At 44.3% G+C, this 21,298-nt stretch overlaps 1 protein-coding gene across 2 annotated transcripts in view; it reads right to left on the bottom strand.

The window, feature by feature from the left end:
• LOC138492057 (cytosolic purine 5'-nucleotidase-like) overlaps positions 1 to 21,298 on the bottom strand; it is a 270,570-nt gene that overhangs the window by 42,259 nt on the left and 207,013 nt on the right. For both annotated transcript variants that reach the window (XM_069619009.1, XM_069619008.1), the window contains exons 12-14: positions 13,923 to 13,989; positions 4,494 to 4,664; positions 3,469 to 3,520 (exon numbers count right to left, since the gene is read on the bottom strand). In XM_069619009.1, the coding sequence (XP_069475110.1) occupies positions 3,469 to 3,520; positions 4,494 to 4,664; positions 13,923 to 13,989 (290 nt within the window). The remainder of the gene's footprint in view (positions 1 to 3,468; positions 3,521 to 4,493; positions 4,665 to 13,922; positions 13,990 to 21,298) is intronic.

Below are 21,298 nucleotides of genomic sequence, written 5' to 3'. Positions count from 1 at the left end.
CTCTGCGGAAAGGTGGTGCGGATCTTCACGCACAACACCACCACAATATTCTACATCTGCAAAAACAAGAAGTTACAAGGTCTCCACATTTGTCAACAGAGGCGAATACCCTTTGGCACTGGGCATTACAACACCAGATGTTTCTACTTTCCTTCCACCTTCCAGGAATCCAAAACACCATGGCAGACTCCCTCAGCAGAGAGCTCCATTCTTACCACGAGAGGGAACTACAGAACGATCAACTTAACCAGGTGTTCCAATGCTGGCGCACGCCAGAGATAAACCTCTTTGCAACCCACAGCTACAAAAGATACAAGTCTTTCGCCAGCAGGTTTCCCCCATCCCGAGAGGCTGGGGGATGCTTTTGCATTCCCATATGAGGTGAAGTTTCCGCATGCATTCCCACCCATTCCTTTGGTGGCACAAGTAATAAGCGTCTTCTGGCTATATGGGTGCAAACTGATCTTAGTGGCCCTTACATGGCTGAGATAGTTTTGGTACTCTGACCTCCTCGCTCTCTACTCAGTAACTGCAATCGGAATGTACCCTCACCCGACCTACCTGCTATCATGGAACAGGGGAGAAGTGCTCCATCAAGTTCCAGCCTCGCTCAATCTGATGGCTTGGTTCCTGTGTTCCTAGAATTTGTTTTAGTCCCGCTACCTCAAGACTGCCGGGAGGTCCTGGCTTGTGCCTTTGCACCCTCCACTCTGGCCTTTAACAGGAGCAAGTGGAAGAGATTTCAGATCTGGTGCAAAGCCTACAAATTACAACCCCAGACCATTCAGCCGCAGGACATACTATCATACTTACTGTTTCTGGGCAAGCAGGTTTAGTCCACTCCTCTATTAAAGTGCACTTCACCGCCATCTCCAAGTACAATCGTTCACCTGGTGCTCCTTTCCTCTGGCCCCAGAATTTCTAAAAGACCGGTTTCATTCCTTCATGCCTTTCAGGCGACCGGCCCAAGCCTGGGACCTCAACGTAGTCCTGTCCAGGCTCATGAAGCCGCCCTTTGAGGCATCGCACAAAGCCTCTCAAGTATCTCTCTTGGAAAGCTGCTTTTCTCATAACTATAACAGCCGCCCGTAGAGTCTGCAAGATGCAAGCATTTTCCGGCCAGTGCACCCTCCTCATAATTTCACAAATCCAGGGTCATCATGCTCACTAACCCTACATATGTGCCAAAGGTGCCATCCACTTTTCACCTCAATGAACCTGTGGTGCTTCCAGTTTTTTTCGAATCCCCGACCACTCCACCTGACCGTTCATTACCCTCTTAAGATGTCATGCGGGATCCAAAGTATTACGGTGTCTGCACAAAATCTTTCAGTCAAAGCTCTCAGCTCTTCGTGACGTTTGGTCCCTCTGGTGCGAGGAAGGTGTATATCTGTGTGCATCTCATTCTGCCACAAAGTGGCGGGGGCGACCCAAAGCACACTCTACCAGAGCAGTAGCTGCCATGACAGACTTCCTTTCTGGGGGCCCATGCTGGACATTTGCAGGGCAGCCACATGGAGGTCGGTGCGCACATTAACCAGTGTGGGCCAGTCCGTCATTTGTAACCTGTTTGCGTGAGGTTAGTAGTGCATCCAGTGGCATGTTTTTTTTTCTTACAAGGAGCATGCCTTCGGCCATTATGGTCATATGGTACTGCTTGTAATCTATTCACAGCATGAAAGATCCAATGCTGGAGAAGGAATAAGTCACTTAAATGAAACTCCTGTTCTCCAGCATTGGTATCCTTCAGAGATTACATGGAACCCCCACTTGGCTCTTCTTGGCTCATACTGCCGCTCACATGCTCTATGACAAAATCTGAAGATGGCCACCAGGGGTGGAAATGAGGGAGCCTTTCCAATTTGCTGTGGGCACTGTGTTCCAAAAGTGACTATAATAGAGCATAAAAGTGACTGAATTCAGTTTAAGGGTAAACTGCACTATGTTACGGAGGTTTCACAGCCTGACGACAGGGAATATTCACAGCATGGGAATCTATGAAAATACCAATGCCGGGAACAGGATTTACAGGGAAGTAACTTATTCCGTACCACTTGCTGCCACATTATTGCAGTTTAATAGGAGTCTAAGTAAGGAAAATCTTCTGTATCTCTTGAGAAAATAGTAATAGGCTATGTTGCTAGGTCTTGTTATACAAGTGTGCTATGTGATGGCACTTTTTGCTTTGTTAATGTTGCTACGCTATGTTCTTTTGCTACATCATGTAGTTATTCCATCATTGGTAGCTTAACGTGATATTAGTTATGTTGTGAATTGTATAACAATGTGCAATGTATGTATGTCCATGCTTCTCAGTTAATGTATTTGTCTCTTATTTAATGCACTTGCTTGATTATAATAACAGTAAATTCAGGTGTTTATGTAGGGCTTCATGCCAGATCCACTCTCTTGCAAACACTATAATTAATTTATTTAACCAAATGTAATGGTACACATTTTTTCATCCTTGAAAACCTGAAGTGCTGAGTTGGCTGTGGGGTTTCGAACCTGCGTGACTGCAGGTGATGCACATTGATGGGAGTGCTTAATTCACAAAGCTATCTGAGCGGCTATGAGTATACAATACATTGCTGGACCACAGTCCCCTGGAATCGCAGATCTTCGGCTCCTCAGCACTTCAAGTCCATATCAATCATATCAATGGTAATTAAATGCTTTACAAAAGCAACAAAACAAAATATTTTGAATCCATCCAATTTTCTAACCCTTGGAATATTAATTCAGCATTCTCATTGGACAATCTGCAGGATATGCGAACTGGTATAGTCTGATATTGCTCAGAAAGTCTTATTCTGAGCCTACCAGCACCACAGAACATACCCACAGACAAATTAGCACAACTACCGGGACACTGTCTCCCAGTGTTAATAGAAATACCCAGAGTGGAGTGGACATGATCCCCAGGAAGTAGAGATTGCTAACATGCCTCTTATATAGGCATGTAAAGGCATTACTTGCATCCATCATTCATGCCCGTTTGAACTGTTTTTTAGATTTCACATGAAAGAGCAATGCGGTTATCATAGCTTTGTAGAAAACACCTTCCGGCCATACCCAGTGTTATGGGTCCTTAAAACGTGTTAAATAACCTTGCTGCACTCAAGCCTTTAACTCGGTCCTCAGGGCCATTAATGCCTGATGCTGCCCTCAGATTGAGTCTAAAAAGTGTTATTAGACAGAGGAGATCACTAATCCTATCTCTGCTTCTAGAATAAGCCCACAGAACAGCTGATCAAAATCATGCACAAAAGCCGTGGAAGGAGGCCATGTGTCTCCTTCGGGCTTTGGAGTGGCAAGGGCATGCATACAGCCATCTCCTCTTTACTCTCGGATAACATTTTCATTTCAACAGGGAATCTTAGTAGTCCCGTCTTCAACACCTTCCCTACCCAACTGTAGAAAATAAATGGTTACGCCTAGGGTGTGCAACATGGAGTGTGTACTTACTGGTATAAATCTGCCAGAAAAATGTCCAGGTTTTTCAGCTCTTCAAAGAGTTCTGCAAGAAACAAAGGTGAGTTAAAGACCTTTGGTAGTAACCTAGGCCTCAGTTAGAATGACCGAAGAGGAAACCTCAGAAGGAGGAGAAGGACTTTGAGCGAGATGGGATGGTCTGAGTGATAGCGAGCCGGGAAAGAAGCTTTCAAGATCAGCAAAAGAAGAGAGGAACTTCTAGTGTCGAAACAGAATGAACATCAGGATAAGAAACGAGAGGCAAAAGATCTTCTGGCGTGAGTGTGAGAGATCTTGAGTTTAAGAAAGAGGAAAATAATCTTCTATGGTCGGGAAGAACTTTGAGGACCGAGAGAGAACACCGACCTGGGGAAGCCAGACTGACAGTATAACAACCTTCTCGGATCCAAGTGAAAATGATTCCATAAAAGAGTGCAGACAAGGGCCTGATCATTACACTCTCAGGTATCTGTTAATACGTTAGTCCGATGTTTACTCAGAATGTCAGCCGGGCCCAGTTATATTTCAGGAGGGGATCAGGGTCTTACATTGACCACAGAACAATATTAAGAGCCAGCAAAGCTCCTTGTGGGCAGGTGACCATCGGTTTCAGTGCGTGAGAAACATTGAAGGTCAGAAAGAGAGGCCAAAGTCAAGCTACTGTGGAAGAAACCTTTTTAAGACTCATGCACCAGGAGAATAACTGTATAAGAGCACAATAAGAAAGGAAAGCCTGGGAATGGAAACGGGTCCCAGACTATGTTCGAAAGAGGCAGCCACTGAAACAGTAAATGGTCATCTGCAGGTGGTGGCTGCACCGCAGAGCAAGCCGGAAACAAACGGGTGTTCTCGTCTAAGGGCTTACAGTAAATGGCACAAAGGCATGTCTATATAAGGGACCCCTCAACCAGTAAGCATGGATTTGTGTGCTATCAGTCAATGACTTGTGAGTGTATTAAAGGTATCCCATGGTTCACTGGGGTTCAGCCTATCTCTGCACAGGTGCATCCAGCACTCACCAGTCTTCTCCGTCCAGACGTTGAGCTCTTTTGCCAGTTCAGGAACCACCAGGAATGTGCGCCAACCCTGTCGCTTCTTGGACTTGAGGATGTCGCCGAAGATGTGGTCCCCGATGTACAGGATGTCCTTGCCTTTTACACCAAGAAGGTCACACACCACATCTGAGGAGCCTGTAGAAGAGGTCAGCATCAGTAGACTGCATCAACACACAGCCCCTTATGGTTGTACCCATCTCACTCAGATTTACTGACACACAACATAACTTATCCAACACATATTTAGGTGTGTCCCTTAAAAAAAACACACAACTGCATAACTGATACAAAAAATGTCCCTTCGATTTTTAGTTACTGCAATGAAATATGAATAGTTGTCAGCATGTCCTGCTACTTCCGCCATACAGGAGATTTTGCCAAGGCCTGGCAAGGACTCATCTGCCCAAATTAAACTGTGTTGAGGATACAACCTCTTTCCGTGTAGAATTTGAACTGTTCATGTAGTGGAACTGAAACTTTGTGAACAAGAGTTCACCTGCAAAATGTAACCCTTTGGAATATTCCTCAGCCATGCCATGCTGCCTGCTGTTACAAAGAAGGAACCTGCCCTATGTCCGAACTCTCTTGACTGCAGGTGACTGGAGTTGGGACTTTTCACTGAGGTACCCTCGCTAGGGAGCTGAGCCACCTGCACCTACCAGCCCGAGGCTTTCAGGCTGTAACTAGGGCCTCCATGAAGAGCCCAGTGCCGAGAAGATTCACCACAGGCTGCTCTGGGTAAACACTGTTGCTCATCCTGTCATTCTGATTGGCTGAGATTTGTCATTGAGAATTCCTCTGCTCGAATCGCTGACTCTCAGGTTTCACTCTGTGCATCCTCGGGGTGTTCTGATGCATGGGCATGGCAATTGCCTGATTGAGGGGTTGCAGCGTGGAGAACCTTGCAGATCGGAAGACCATTGCAAAAAGTAAGAGTTGATTGGTTCATGCCCTTTATCATGTATGCATATTTAAACTATAGGCGGTTAAAACAAACCTCCCTTTGTCTCTCTGTGATTTCTTCCAATACAGTGACTGTTGGATGTCAAACAACCATACTGTAGGAATAGAGACATCAGTTCTGACTCAGTGGTCTTCAAACTGGGGGCCTGGAGGATGTCCAGGGTTTAGCCAGACTCTTTAAAAATTGATTAAGATGACTATTTTTAATATTTAAAAAAAGGATTACGGTGGCTGCTTTAATAGAAAATATAGGTAATCACGTAGAACGTGGGGCCTCCTGGATATCCTTTGGGCCCCTTAAGAGGGAAAACCCTAAGGAGGCCGGGGGGCAGAAACAATATTTGTATTCATGGCAGGGGGCTTGGTTTGAAAAGGTGTGAATACCACTACTTAATTAAACAACAGCAGTAGAATTATCGAATTAAAACCATTGAAAGGTTCGGTAAGATAAAGAAACATATTTCTTTCTTCTTTTCCATCTTCTCTATATATAAAGAGAAGCCACAAGAAGATTGACTCCTACAATGAATTATGTGGCCTTAGACTACGATGTCATCTAATTTGCTCCCACAATTAGTGTAGCAAGAAGTCCTGAAGAAAGCAGAACTACAACGTATAAATCGCTGAAACTAGCCGACCTAGAACAAATGGATATCCGTTATTGATTTGAGATACCCCAATATATTCAACCATAGAAATTGTCACAAATAGAACAATTTGTTAACCAAAAATATTTTTCTGGGAATTTGGAACTATATTTTCATAGCCATACAGGAAGGAAAAAGAAGCGACATAGCTTCCTTCCTGTTCAATTCTCTTATGTTTGGAACAAAACTCACCCTTTTTTAATTTCAATAATTGGTTTGAAATGGGTGTTGTGGGTGGTGGAGGTAGGCATATACAGTGTCACAAAAATTAGGACAAGTTACTCTTCTATCCACCTTCTTACATAGGTGGCATTATTAGGGATATGCTTCATTTTTTTAGGAAAAGAAAAGTACTTTCTATAGGGCAGGATTAAGTGACACTTAGCATGAATAATTCAGAGTGATTCTTTCCCTATGTGTTCAATATTTGTAATTCCAGGTTTGGAAGAATCAAAGAACCCGACCGGGTTTTTGAATATGCAAATTTGTTTCTGCCAGTTACATTTCACTGTCAGCTGCTGCCGGTGGCCAATGAACACTGAACATTCTCTCAGTTGTAAGCATGCATTCCATCATTTCACCTTCCTTTGGAATCTGTGCTCAGCTGCATTCTGGGACCTGTAGTTCAGTGCCCAAACTGGGATCTGAGTTCTGATATTCAGAAGTGTAAGGGGTCAGTAATGTGAGGCAGACAACTGCTTGTAGATGTCTCAAAAATACCTTGCTTACACTATTCTACAGAGGATTTCCCTGCCTATTCTAACAGCCAAGGGAACATTCTCTAGCATGGGTTAACTGGCCCTCACACTAAACAACAAATGTATACAGAAAATATATAGCAAAACAATATAGTAAACAATATTAACACAATGTCGGAATGGCCTTTTCCTGTTCTTGGTAAGGTCCTTTCCCCGGGAGTCAAAGTCAACTCAAAATTTTCAACAAAGGAAAAAGGAAGGTTTTTAACCAGCTCTTGATAGTTACAAGTCAGAGAGAAAAGTTCATCAAACAAAAATCCACTGGTCACAAATCTTTGTTCCTGGATGAAAGATCTGCTTCCAACTTCCAGAAAGGATATAGCACCAATGGTAATCCTGGTTATGATAAATGGTCTCTTCTTCCAGATAGTTTGCCACAGGTCAAAAGAAGGTGTAATGTCCCCCACTGTCAACAGCACACAGTTGTTACTCAACAGTTAGGACTTTGTTATTTACAACTTTACAGTGGTATATTTGTCCGAATGTTTTCTTTGTGCTGCTGCTTCCACTTCAACAACCATACCTCTACAGGGTACCATTAGAACAGTCACCTTTGTCCGTCAGTACGCTACTGGTTCATACCACTTCAAGGTTATATCTGCTGACAACTTACAATGCAACCACAGTTTAAGTACTACTACCACAGCTCAGTACTTTGGGTTGTTAGGCAGGTTTTGACAAGACTCCTCAACCTCTTCAGGCAGGCAATGCACTCTTCCTTTTAATAACTTTCTCAAAGGGGTAGCCTCTTTGCCTCTCCTTTCTGTCTGCCACAATAACAATCTGATTATGCCCACAAGACTCCCATCTCTCTGGCTTCCACAGTCTTTGGCACCCCCAGTTGAGTCTACTTTCAGTATTGTCTTCACAAGCTATTATTTCCCCTTCCCCTGCTTTACTCACATCTTTCTATTAGTTATCAGCCCCAAGTAATTACCCAAAAGCTTTGGTGCCACTCTCTCAGCTGCAGGTAATACTGGCACACTGGTATTTTAGGGCACCTGAGTGTTAACAACTTCACCGTACAGCTGGGTGTCTCTTTAACTTTTGGAAAGGTTAGTTTCACTATAAAAAGGGGTGCCTCTCGGCTTAGGTAATGCTTTTTCTTCTCAATAGTTTAAACTCTTTACTTCGTAGAAATGAAAAGAATGTCACTTCTGGATACAATATAAGATTCAGGGCCTCATTACAACCTTGGTGCTAAGTGCACCAACTTTACCACCATGGTGTAAACTCCGTTTACACCATGGTGGATGGCGGATTTACCGCCCCATTCCAAGGTGAGTGGAGCGGTAAATCCCCATTTCCCATTTTCCCTTCCCCATTCCCATTTTTGCCCCATAGGGCATAATGGGAGTGGGGAAGGGGCTAATTACTCCGCTGTAAATTACGGCGGCGTAATTAGCACCATGGCAGGTTAGCGCCATGGATTTTAACGCCTGCTAAAAGCAGTCGTTAAAATCAGAATCAGGCATTAAGGGTTAACGGTGGCGTTAACCCTTAACGCCTGAGTTGTAATGAGGCCCTCAGTCTCTTAGTTGAAAACACATTTAGGTGCATGCAACCTCTTTTTAAAGTAGATTTAAATGTTTAAAGATGAAGAGCGAATTGTATTCCCGTGTGATGTCAAAGGATAAAGTTCTGACTTCCTTTGGGAATCACATATACGCACACATGACCTCCTTTTGATATAGTTTTCAGACTTTATACCTTTAACCTTGGGTATTGTCATGATTAGGTATTTTGTAATGGTTTAGAGAGTGTTCCATTTTCTTAATTAGTGACACGTGACCACTCCGTTAGACAGTAACAGTCTTTAAGTACAATGGACTTCAATGACTTTAGCTCTCATGCGAATGCTAGGTCTTTCACAGTATATGTGAGTACTACATTTTCATTGTGAACAGTACTTTCAATATAACTAACAACTTCTGGTTGCATAAAGTCATTTGCGGCTCAATAAGGAGTCGGAAACAGTTACCGGCAAGGCTCGCGCAAAAGGTTAGAATGCTGTGCTTCACTCACTAGCATCTTAGACACTTGCTTTGCGGGTTGCACTACTTTCCCAACCTCCCCTAACACTACTACTGGTTCTGGCTTGCTGGGGACCCACACCCTTCTCCTGCATGGGTGACCCCGGACCGGCCACTCGAATTGGGAGTTCCTTTTCCTCCTGAGACCCTCATCTTGCCTCTTGCTTCTGGCCTCAGTCTCTTGCACGTTCACAGCTCTGCAATCATGACAATAAGGCTCACATGGGGAAAACTCCAGCTGTCTTCCGCTGCGCAGCCTCTGCATTTCAGATTTTGGGAGAACAGGACTCTCTCAAAACTTGCACGTGAAATCTGCTGACTCCACATTCCAGCATCCTTCCTGTGCTCCCGCATCTTTGTGATTTGCCAGAATTGTGCTTCTTCTCTACTCTACATCTTGCCTTCCAGCTCTCGTTCCAGCTCCTCCTACTCCTCCTTTCCTGAGGGAGTCTTTTATGCCTCCCAGGTTCATTAACAATTTTCAGGTGTGGGCTGTTAAGCTCAATTGCCTGACTACTGCAATGGCCAGTAGGCTTATGTGCCTGACTGCTAACTCTGCATGCCTCTTCAGCCCTCTTCTTCATCCCAGTACCTCTGGGATTCTGGTACTTGTCCATTTAAGCAACATTAGTTCCTCTGACATTTGAATTCTTTTTACGAATAGATTTAATTTCCCTGAACTCTTTAAGAGAAGGACTGTTCCAATTAGTTGTTCTAGAGAAAGGTAATTTATTAAAGCCAACATTTCCAGATTCCTGTACATTGTACGCTTGGGGGTAAGGAGGGTGTTTGATTTGGGATACCCAAAAAGATCATTCCTTTTGTAAGGCGTGTTCCATTCTTACAAGACTTGTGTCCACATTTCTAGTTTTATTAGGGGCATTACAATGACAATAAGCCATTACTGCTTTAGGTACACTGGGAAGAGTCTTTCTATAAGAGGAAAAATACTGTGCCTTATTGCACGGAATCTCCTCACTACTGTGGGCCCTTTCTCCTCCCAGGTTATCTTCACGCAGTACACCACCCCCAGAGTTGGGAGCAGGCAGCATCTGCCTTCCCCATTCCACATGGGAGGAGACTTTAGGCAGGGTTTCGGTGAGGGATCCGTACGATTCTTCACAGAAGGTGGAACCGAAGTGTGGATAAAGGAGGTGGGGTCTAGTGACCAGACTCTAAGGCACAGAAAGGGTTTTTTATTCTTTAGCTGGGCATGCAGTTTTTGTTGCACTCTAGTTACTGTTTGGCTAATGAAGATTGCATTCACAGTATGTTTGAAAATGGGTTCCATGTGTTAATATCCCCGCAAAAATATTGCGATACAAAAATACTGCCACATTTTTGCAGCAATATCGAGCCATGGACCCTGCGGGGGACACCCCCGCAATCCCCGCTCCAACAAATTATCCTCCCAAAAATATTGCCTATGACGAGACCGGCGACCATATATACACCGATATTTATGGTGGGGAAAATATGTAGGGATACCTTGAAAATGTGAGTACAGAATAATTTAGCCAAAAGGCTTTTCCCATCTTTTCCATTAATGAAAGGTGGGTCGCGGCATGCCATTGGATTTCATCCCAGGTTCTTTATTTCACAGCTGAAGGTGGTATATTCTCTTTCTGCTTTCTGGACACAGTACATACTTTTGTTGAAAGGCCCCTAACCACCAGGTTCCGGCTTGTTACCCATGGATGTCATTTGTGGGTTGCTAGGGGTTGCAGTGTTGTGACCACTACTGTCTCCCTTGCTACCCCTGGCCAAAAAGAATATATATATATTATATATATTATATTATATATTATATATATTTAATTTTATTTTTTAAACTGGCTGCAGGCGGCCCTCAGGCCCTTTTGCCCTTTTTCCACCCCCAATGCCACTTCTTGTGCTCCTGCAGCCCACCTGGTTCCAACACAACCCATAATGCAGTCTAGGACCCTTACACCCAACACCTAACTTGTACTTGTTCTCCTTGCCTACCTGATCCCAGGAAGGCAGGCTTCTTCATTCTTTTGCACTACTGCTCCTCTTGCAGATGCCCTTAAAGGACTTGATCACATGTTGAATGTTTGCACCCCTCCTGCAGTCTAGGCCCTCTGCTCCTCACCACCTTCCACAGCACTATGAAGCTGTTTGAGCTGAATGTTGGTGCAGTGCAAAACAGCTCAATTAATAATTGGTCCCTTTGTGCCTCAACCTACATCTCTCTTCTAGAATAAGAACGTCCAATGATCAATTCCCTACTTTATCACCATTACGTGATGCCCCGCAATAGATGTCGGGAATATTGTGCCAGGCCTTCATAGTATAGCTATGGCACTGCTGCCACTCTGAGGTTTTCCATCAGCTGTTCAAGGTTTTTGAGAAGATCACACTTCAGGAAGAAGGACTTATTTTCCCCCCATTCTCAATATGGAACTCCAAGCCACATCAACCACTGTTGGGGGAAATCATATGATCACATGACACGTGACCAATTAGCGGCTGTGGCTTGGGAACAGTTGATGTGGTGGAGCTGGGGAAATGGGCTAGATGGGGGAAGAGGCACTGAGCCATCATGATACATGGCCATAGTATTGTATTTTCCAATTTCACTTGTTATTGGAAAAAGCTAATCTATAATAGAATCAAAGAATGCAAAGGATCAATGCAGTAAACCGGTCTAGGCTGACAATGCAGGATCTTTTGGATTGGTGTTCCTGCTGGTCAGGCTATATATGCATGGCCCATGGCTGAGAAATCCTGTTCATCAGTAGACTTGTCCCATCATCCCATTAGGTGGCACTTGGAAAGAGCCCCATTTTAATAGGCAGAAGAATCAAGAAATGTTTTGGCCTCTGACAATTCATACAGACTGCCCTGTCCCAGTGGACTAACATAGTTAGCACAGGTTATTTGACTTGTAGTGAGATGCAAAGAACACGCTAACACATTAATCCAGTTAAATAACATGCTTAATACCGGCGACCTGTGTCTATTTGCGGGACTGGGATTCGAACATGTGTTGCTCTGCGTTGTCTTGCTTACGGGACAGGTGATTGCCCCAGCGCTAATCCAATTAAGGTTTCTAATGTCCTACAAAGTTGCAAAACATGATATCAGACATGAACCTCCATCCATGCTCGTGCGTAGTTGAACCTTGAAAATGAGACTGTACAGGAAAACCAAAGAAATTTCAGACCCAAACATATTCAGACTGTGGAACAATCCATTTTAAATCAAAACTATACCTTGTAAGGTAAATGGGTTGCTGGGAACAAAACTGCTTTGGGCCAAACAGGAACATAAGTATTATTCTTGGCAGCAGTAAATGAAGATCTCGCATTGACCAGCTGAGTGGACTGAATTATGAAGCACCACAAACCATTTCTCCAATCTCAAGTGTTCCTATAAAGCTAGAAATCAGACTGCTCCATAGATCATCAGATCCATCCATCGATCACCTGCAAGAAGTGCAGACTCCTCCGCAATCAACAGAAAGAAAGGATGTGATGGCCTTGAACATCTTCCTCTAGATAGTCATAGAAATATCTGAAACCAATTAAAATGGAGCAGCAGAGACTAAACACTGAACCACCATCATCTTCCACATGTGCCTAGTTTGTATGCGCAAACCGCAGGTACTAATGAAGGTATACATGTGCTTGCAAGCTAAAACACACAGGGCAATGTGTAGAGGGCATCAAATGGTTAGTTTGGAGGATTCTGTTCTATGTTTAAACTGCTTGGTGCTTTAGGTTTCCCATGCAAATGTAACCCTGCTTCCTGTATAGTGACATCTTTCTTCTTTCTTATTGGGCCACTCCCATGGATATGTTTATATTGAGGTCAATCACCAGTTAGACCTTGGAAAACAGCAAGAGACTTGCACAGACGTCTCAATTAGCCCAAGGAATGAGCCTCCATTTGGGAAATCATTGTAGAGTCAGTCAATCTTTCCAACTCTGCTCAGCTTTTAAAAGAAAGATTGGGGCCTCAGGGATCCTATCACAAAGTGGCAACATTGCATTTGCTGTTATTGCGCCTCATAGCTGAAGAATGAGCTTTTTGCAAGTCCAGCCTTGGGATGCTTTGTACATATCCTTTCTGCAAACCCCTGAAAATAAATTGACCAAGATGCACACAAAAAAGACACAATCGCACTATGTGCAATGGTTACAGTACAACCCAGTGCTAATATTCAATTTATTATAGGGGAAGGCATGTACTGAAAAGGTTAATGGACATTGAAAAGCCATGATTGCAGTCCCCAACGCAAGTGTAACAGGCAGTCCTTAGAGCAGCACCAAGAAACCCTATTTTTCACAGGATAACCTTGCTGTTGACTGCCGATTCGATATATGGAAAATATTCACTCCTTGGCAGCACCCAATGGTGAACACCTATATTAGCAGGTAAATGCCGGCTTCCCTTTCTCTTTGGGCAGAAGCTGAGTTTACATGCATATATTGATCTCAGTGTATCTCACTATATTGATTGTTCATACACTGTTTTCGATTCCAGCAGCTACAGTTTGTCACCAGCCGGTTGACAGTGCTTTATTGCCTCACGGTTGTTGGCGCTATACACACTGATATTGATCCTAGATATGGTGATCCATTCTTGTATAGAATGCATATCATATTACAGTGATATCATAACCATATTTTTCTTATAGTACTGGAACAATGCTATGTGTTGCCACTTCCGTTTTGTCAAGGAGTGAAAGGTCAGGTGCCATCACTTCCTGTGATGTCACTTGGTGGCAAGGTCAAATGACTTCACTTCCTGTGATGTCATCAGAGGTCAAGGGTCATGCAATGTCACTTCTGCTACCCCTGGCATTTTGGTGAAATGACGTCCATGTCGCTACGTCAGAAATAAGACTTGGTGCTGAGAAACCTCCACGCGGTAATGGCTAGTGAAGTACAACTGAATATTTACTGAAGAGAATGCGATGCCGTGCATGCACGTGGTGGTTCTGGATTAGATCTACATAGGCCTTACCTCCGGAGTATACAGTGCAGTGTTGATGTGGTCCTGTGTAAGTCCCGATTCTCAGCTTTCCGGTGTCCTAGAAGCAAAAAAAGGGAATATATAATAGCTGAATTTGTGTTAGAGAAATGATATACTTTCACAAATGATTATTAACGATAAATATGGCTTCTGAGTTCATAGTGGATGGGGATGACACAGATACTTTTCAAAACATATTACAAATTTTAATCAATAAACACATCTTTCATTGTTACATGCAATGTTTTAAAAAACATAAATAACAGTTCATCATCATATATTTCATCGATACTTCTCTCATTCCAAATTCACACATTCATTCAAAATTTTTCTTAAAAAACACACAAATTTGGCTCTTTCCAGAAAATGTATCATTCACTTAATACATATATTTCTACACACAAAAAATTCAGAAACTGTCTGACCAGTTTTGCTTTCAGGCGTCGTATTTTTCTTGGTCAAACAATTAACCCAAGTATCTTTTATAGTTGTCGACACGTGTTTTGGTCCAGATATAACACAATTTTCTGTTTTTACATCTCAAGACCTTCTTCAGGACGTGAAGTGCACACAAATGCGTCTGCCCTTGTGTTTTGGAAACATATGCGCCAAATGTCAAATCTAAAAAACATACATAAAATACCATCAGTGTCATCCCATATTTCTTAGACTTTTGTGACTATTATTGTCATATGTATAGCATCTCAACACAAAAACCTACTCACCACTATGTGTCAATTCACAAATGGGCAACTAGTTATACAGAGTCAATCCTTCACAGTGTCAATGATATAATTAAGACCTGTGAACCAAACAGAGACACGTTTTAGTTCTCTGTACCAGTAAAAATTACCTACAGAAGTGAGTAATTATATGACATAAAAAATCTCTAACTTACAATTCTTCAATGTTAGTCACCACATCGGATACATTTTCAATGCTTCAAAAATCTTGGAGGAAAGATACAAATTTTCAAAACTTTAACTCCACAGACCTGTGAAAATTAAACAAATCTGTTCTATATACTGTCATGAGTATCTGGTGATGTTTGCTACAGTACTAAATTCACAATGGAGGAGGTGTACACTCACCATGAAATTTCTACGGACTGTACAGTAGTTATAAGTATCAAAACCGTTCCTCAGCAACCGTCTTCATCGGATAAATACACGAGGCTGTTAGGAATAGTATATAGCAGTAACAAAAGTGTTTCTCTCTGATTGCATAACACGGTTTATTTATTGCATTCCCCCCATATTAAAGGGCTAACTGGACACCCAGTGGGCTTTTACGGTTTTATACAGGCTACAGGAGTAGCCATCCGAAGACAGCCAACTGTCAATGGCTAGATGGAGTATCTCTCTAATGAGAGATGCTGTCCTAGAGCTATTCTAGCAGAAAATAGGCTCAGTGCGCTCATTTCTCAAATGTGCCTATTTCTGAAAACAACGAATACTGCATTCACAGAAAATCGCTACTCAGTGCCACCGGTGCATGTGAATCATGGCACGGATGACAGTCCCCCAAATATATGTGCAAATTGAGGCAAGTACTGCTGGTGAAAAACAATGAATGGAACACACGATTAAGCATGTGCCTCAATTTGCACATATATTTGGGGGACTGTCATCCGTGCCATGATTCACATGCACCGGTGGCACTGAGTAGCGATTTTCTGTGAATGCAGTATTCTTTGTTTTCAGAAATAGGGACATTTGAGAAATGAGCGCACTGAGCCTATTTTCTGCTAGAATAGCTCTAGGACAGCATCTCTCATTAGAGAGATACTCCATCTAGCCATTGACAGTTGGCTGTCTTGGGATGGCTACTCCTGTAGCCTGTATTAAACCGTAAAAGCCCACTGGGTGTCCAGTTAGCTCTTTAATATGGGGGGAATGCAATAAATAAACCGTGTTATGCAATCAGAGAGAAACACTTTTGTTACTACTATATACTATTCCTAACAGCCTAGTGTATTTATCAGATGAAGACGGTTGCTGAGGAACGGTTTTGATACTTATAACTACTGTACAGTCCGTAGAAATTTCATGGTGAGTGTATACCTCCTCCATTGTGAATGTAGTACTTTAGGCAAACATCATCAGATACTCATGACAGTATATAGAACAGATTTGTTTAATTTTCACAGGTCTGTGGAGTTAAAGTTTTGAAAATGTTTATCTTTCCTCCAAGATTTTTGAAGCATTGAAAATGTATCCGATGTGGTGACTAACATTGAAGAATTGTAAGTTAGAGATTTTTCATGTCATATAATTACTCACTTCTGTAGGTAATTTTTACTGGTACAGAGAACTAAAACGTGTCTCTGTTTGGTTCACAGGTCTTGATTATATCATTGACACTGTGAAGGATTGACTCCGTATACCTAGTTGCCCATTTGTCAATTGACACATAGTGGTGAGTAGGTTTTTGTGTTGAGATGCTATACATATGACAATAATAGTCACAAAAGTCTAAGAAATATGGGATGACACTGGACACTGATGGTATTTTATGAATGTTTTTTAGATTTGACATTTGGCGCATACGTTTCCAAAACACAAGGGCAGACGCATTTGTCTGCACTTCACGTCCTGAAGAAGGTCTTGAGATGTAAAAACAGCAAATTGTGTTATATGTGGACTGAAACACGTGTCAACGACTATAAAAGATACTTGGGTTAATTGTTTGACCAAGAAAAATACGACACCTGAAAGCAAAACTGGCCAGACAATTTCTGAATTTTTTGTGTAGAAATATATGTATTAAGTGAATGATACATTTTCTGGAAAGAGCCAAATTTGTTTGTTTTTTAAGAACATTTTTGAATGAATGTGTGAATTTGGAATGAGAGAAGTATAGATGAAATATATGATGATGAACTGTTATTTATGTTTTTTAAAACATTGCATGTAACAATGAAAGATGTGTTTATTGATTAAAATGTGTAATATTATGTTTTGACAAATATCCGCGTCATCCCCATCCACTGGTCCATTCTTGTTTGTTACAAATTCTTTATATTTACCTACAGGACCAGTGACTTAAGTAGGTATACCCCTTTTGTTTTGAATTTATTCTGAGTTCGTAGGTCACCCTACTCCACCATCTATTTTGCAGGAGTTTCCAAAATATGTAGTGTGTTAGAATAAATCTCCCCAGGTGAGTTCCTCAGTGTAATGGTTTTCCAGGGAACATAAGGATATGGGCTCCTTGATCCCTTGTGAAGTTTTACTTTGATTTGTCATTAGAGTGGACGCAACCCTGAAATCTCCTCTCGCGCCCCTATTCCCAGTGGTCCCCTTCAAAGCGGGCTTTTCAGCCTGGCCCCCTACTTCACAAAGTGCCTCCTTCCTCAGCTGCTCCATTTTCCAATTGCCTCGTCGAGTTGCTACCCACGCCCGAAGCAGCACATTCAGCCGCTGCGTTTCGGCGCCTGACATCTTGGCGCAGCAGCTTGTGCACAGGTCCCTTTCAGTTGTACCCTATCCGCGCCTGAATATATGTTTTCCTTAAGTATATTGTCACCGAAGCACTAATAAATGCAGTGCTTCGGGTAACAGTTTAAAGAAAACACTTCACGATCACATGGAGCGGTCCTGAAAGTGAACCCTCCATGTACAAATGGGTTGCTTTGTCTCGCATACATGAGGGACAAAGTAACCCATCTGTACATGGAGCGTTCACTTTCAGAACAGCTCTATCTACTGCTCAAAAAGTGTCTTCCTTAAATAAATTGTTACTCGAAGCACTGTTTTTATTAGTGCTTCGTTTGGCAATATATTTAAGGAAAACATGTATTCAGGCGCAGATAGGTCTCGGCGCCCGGCCACAGCCAAGAGGGCACGCCTAATGGGGACATGCGCCCAAGGTTCTACGCAAAGCGACCAACTCCAAAATGGCTGCACTGTGAGAGCGAGTACCACCAACATCCCTCTTCTATCTCAATCCATTAGAATGGGTGCAACCAAGTGGCATACTACAGAACCGTTTCACATAACTGGTATGAGCCAAAGCTATGCAAGGCCAGTCACTGTGCAGGACCCGTTCCCCAGGCAGCACTGTACTGTACAGGCACAATTTTTGTGTTTCCGTCTTGACAGGGCCTGCTTTCAGGATCTGTCAGTGGATGGAGGGCCCCAACTCAGTCACCCTCTGCGGGGTGCCTGGATGCGTGCAGGCCCCTCCCAAACCAGACTTACCTGCCAGCGTTGGCGGCGGGGTGGCCGCATAACCCGCCACAAGGAGGAGAACCTCTGGGCATCACAGCGAGAAGCTGAGTCTAGAGACCACACAGCGACAGTCTGCATCCTAGCAAGGGGTGCCGCGAATGCGGCAGCACCAGTCGCTAGATGCTGCAATGATGGACGTGGCACCAAGGCGTGCTGCGTCAACTGCAACACCGGCGCAGTTCCATCAAACTGGCAGCTTCCGCTATGCCACCAGGGAATGTTTTCTTACTTATATAAAAGTAAGGAAGGCCTTCCCCATCACCCTCTATACCACCAGGGATATTTGGGGCAAGCTTAGACTTGCAGAAAGGCCTTTAGACATCTAATATCCCTGGACCCCATCAGTGTCCATGTTGGAAAGGGGCAGGGCTTACAAGCCTTCCTAAGCCCTCCAGTGGCCGTCCCCTGACCCTCCCGGCCCCCCTCAAGGAAGATAAGCTATTGGATAAGGTAAGTGGTCAATCCTGAGAGGGTGTAAGTGTGTGTGAATGCCTGGGGGGTGGGTTAGTTGGGCGAGTACAGGAGGTGATGGAGGACGTCCGAGATACAGGAGGAGGTGAGAGCGAAAGGAGTGTGGAGGCTATTGGAAAGAGGTTGTCTGCGGAGTGTGAGAAGTAGAGGCAGAGTAGGAGTAGTGGAGTGGTAGTATTGGTGGAGGTAGTAGTAGTTGGGAGTGGAGATAGGCAGAGATAGCAGTGGTAGGGACTGCAGGCTGTGGTCGTGGGAGTAGCGGAATTGCAAGTGAGCACGATGGAGTAAGTAGTAGTAATGGGGTAAAGGGTAATATTGGAAGTGGAGTAGGTAGTAGAGTGTTAGGGAGTAAAAGAAGCAGTAGAGGGTGATAGGGAGGGTAACATCTGGTGGTAATAGTAGGAGCAACAGAATAGTAAGAGCGACTGTGAGTGGGAGAATCGGAGTAACTATTGGCATTTCGCAAGAGGAGAAGTAGGATCAAAGGGTGGATGTGGCAAGGCGGAGTGGGAGATCGGAGGGACGGTACTATGTTGGGGGGAGAACATCTTATGAGCCCAGTGAAGTGAAGGATCAGGTAAGGAAGTGTATGGAAGAAGGGAGGTTGATACCAGGGGCGGAAGAAGGCACTATCCCTAACCCCCTTAGACTACTAAGTGGGACAGGTTAGGGAAAGACCAGAAAAAAAACAGGGAGTTAGTTAGCCAAATTTTTTTGAGGGAAAACACAAAAAGGATTAATCAGAATAACAGACAGGTAGGTGTCCCTGTTGGCAAGCTACTAACACCCCGTTAAGGACGCGTGGGCAGGGGAAGGGTAAATCAGCGCGAAATAGCTAGAGAGAGGCAGCACTTGCACTAAATTTCTAAAGACCTCATTAGCCCTGAGACCTACCCAGAAATCACTTAGAACAACCACGTGTGATTTTAAATAAATCCCCTTGGAACATCTTTCAGTCTCCAGCTTGGTTGTTTGTGGTGGACCACCCTGTCACACCAGCTACTGGTGTAGACAGTCTGCATCTCAGATCATTAACAATTTAAATGTTCACTCCTGAGGGGGCTGCAGTCTGCCTCGCTTCCCTCCACTTGGTCTGGTTGCTTCTTGCATTCTTCACTTGTCTTTTCCCTCTTAGACTCGAACTTGTTTCAAACTATGCATGTTGCGCCACAGGTAGAGCTGGGAGACCTATGGAACTCTGGGGTAGGGCCGAGCCTGGAGCTCTGGCCTGGCTCTAGGGACCCAGCACAGGCCGAGCCAACCCCAGATGGTGGCTGGATAGGTGGTGGGGGATTTGGCAATGGTGGCAGGTGGGGGGCAGCCCCAGTCCAGAGAATGTTCTCTTTGGGGCAGGGGAAGGGGGTTGTGGCGATGGAGAGGGGGAGTTTAATGGTGAGATGGGCTGGGACAGAGAACAAGGGGGTGGTGTGTGTGGATGGTGGCGCACAGGGGAAGATGGCACATGTGAATCCAGTGGGGTCTTATGTTTGGGACAGGAGGTGGGGATTGTGACACTGGAGAGGGGTTTAACCAAAATGACCGAAAATATATGTCCGAATGCGTGATTTGGCTGAATTTCAGCTGTTCGACAATTCTGAACGACAGAAAAGTTCGAACAAATCATGCATTCGGTGCTGGGGGCTGCGGGGGTGAGCAGTGTTTGAGGGGGACAGCGGCTGTCCCGAAAAAAATTCAAATTGAAAGGACCCTGCGGCGCCGGTTCCCGATCACGGAAGTAAAAGGGAACAGGCGTTGCAGGGACCGGCGAGTCGGAGGCAAGGTAAGTCGGGAATTTGGGGTGTGGGCAGGGGTTTGGCCATGTCAGAAATGTTCAGGGGAGAAAAGACCGAAGGTTATTTCGAAACAATTATCTTCGGTCATTCCTCCCTCGAACATTTGTCACTCGGTCTTTCAACCCCAATCCCTGGAGATGAGCATAGGGACAGCACCAGTGGGTTTTTTAATGGTAAGTTGGGCTGGGACAGAGAACAAGGGGATGGTGGAGCTGGGGGGGCAGGAACAGTGCTACTGCTTTGGGGATGGCAGGAGGTAGGGGACAGAGAAGAAGGGGATGGGGGTGCTTTGGGGGCAGCACTGCTGTTTTGGGAATGACAGGGTTCAGAGAACAAGGGGATGGTGGTCACTTGGGGGAGGGACATCGCTGCTGTTTGTGGATGGCAGGGGAGGGGAGAAGGGAACATAAGATGGTGGTGCTTGAGGGTAGAGACAGTACTACTGTTTTGGAGATGGTAAGGGGCAGAGAACAAGGGGATGGTGACGCGTGCGTGGCAATGCTGCTGACCTGGGGATGGAGGGGCAAGGGGGCAGATAAAAAGGGGATGGTGGTGCTTGAGGGAGTAGCGCTGCTATTTTGGGGATGGCAGGGGGCATGAAAAGGAGAAGGGTGGCACTTGGGGAGGCTGGGACAGCACTGCCGGTTTTAGGATGGCAGGGCTAGGGGGGTAGAGAAAAGAGATGGTGGCACTTGGGTGGGCAGGGACAGCGTGGGTACTGTTTGGAAGGTTGGGGGGGGTATGTGAGATGACGAGGGGAACAAACGCTGTAGGGGAAGGGAAGGCACCATTAAAGTTGCCACCAGCTGCTACAGCATTTTACCAGGAAGGGCTCCTTCCCCGTTCCAGCCAATGAAGTGGCTGGGGAAGG

This window comes from Ambystoma mexicanum, chromosome 10, assembly GCF_040938575.1.
Source record: "Ambystoma mexicanum isolate Mex_15411 chromosome 10, UKY_AmexF1_1, whole genome shotgun sequence".
NCBI lineage: Eukaryota > Metazoa > Chordata > Amphibia > Caudata > Ambystomatidae > Ambystoma > Ambystoma mexicanum.
The sequence above is the reverse complement of the archived record's forward strand: the minus strand, read 5'-3'. Positions and strand labels throughout refer to the sequence as shown.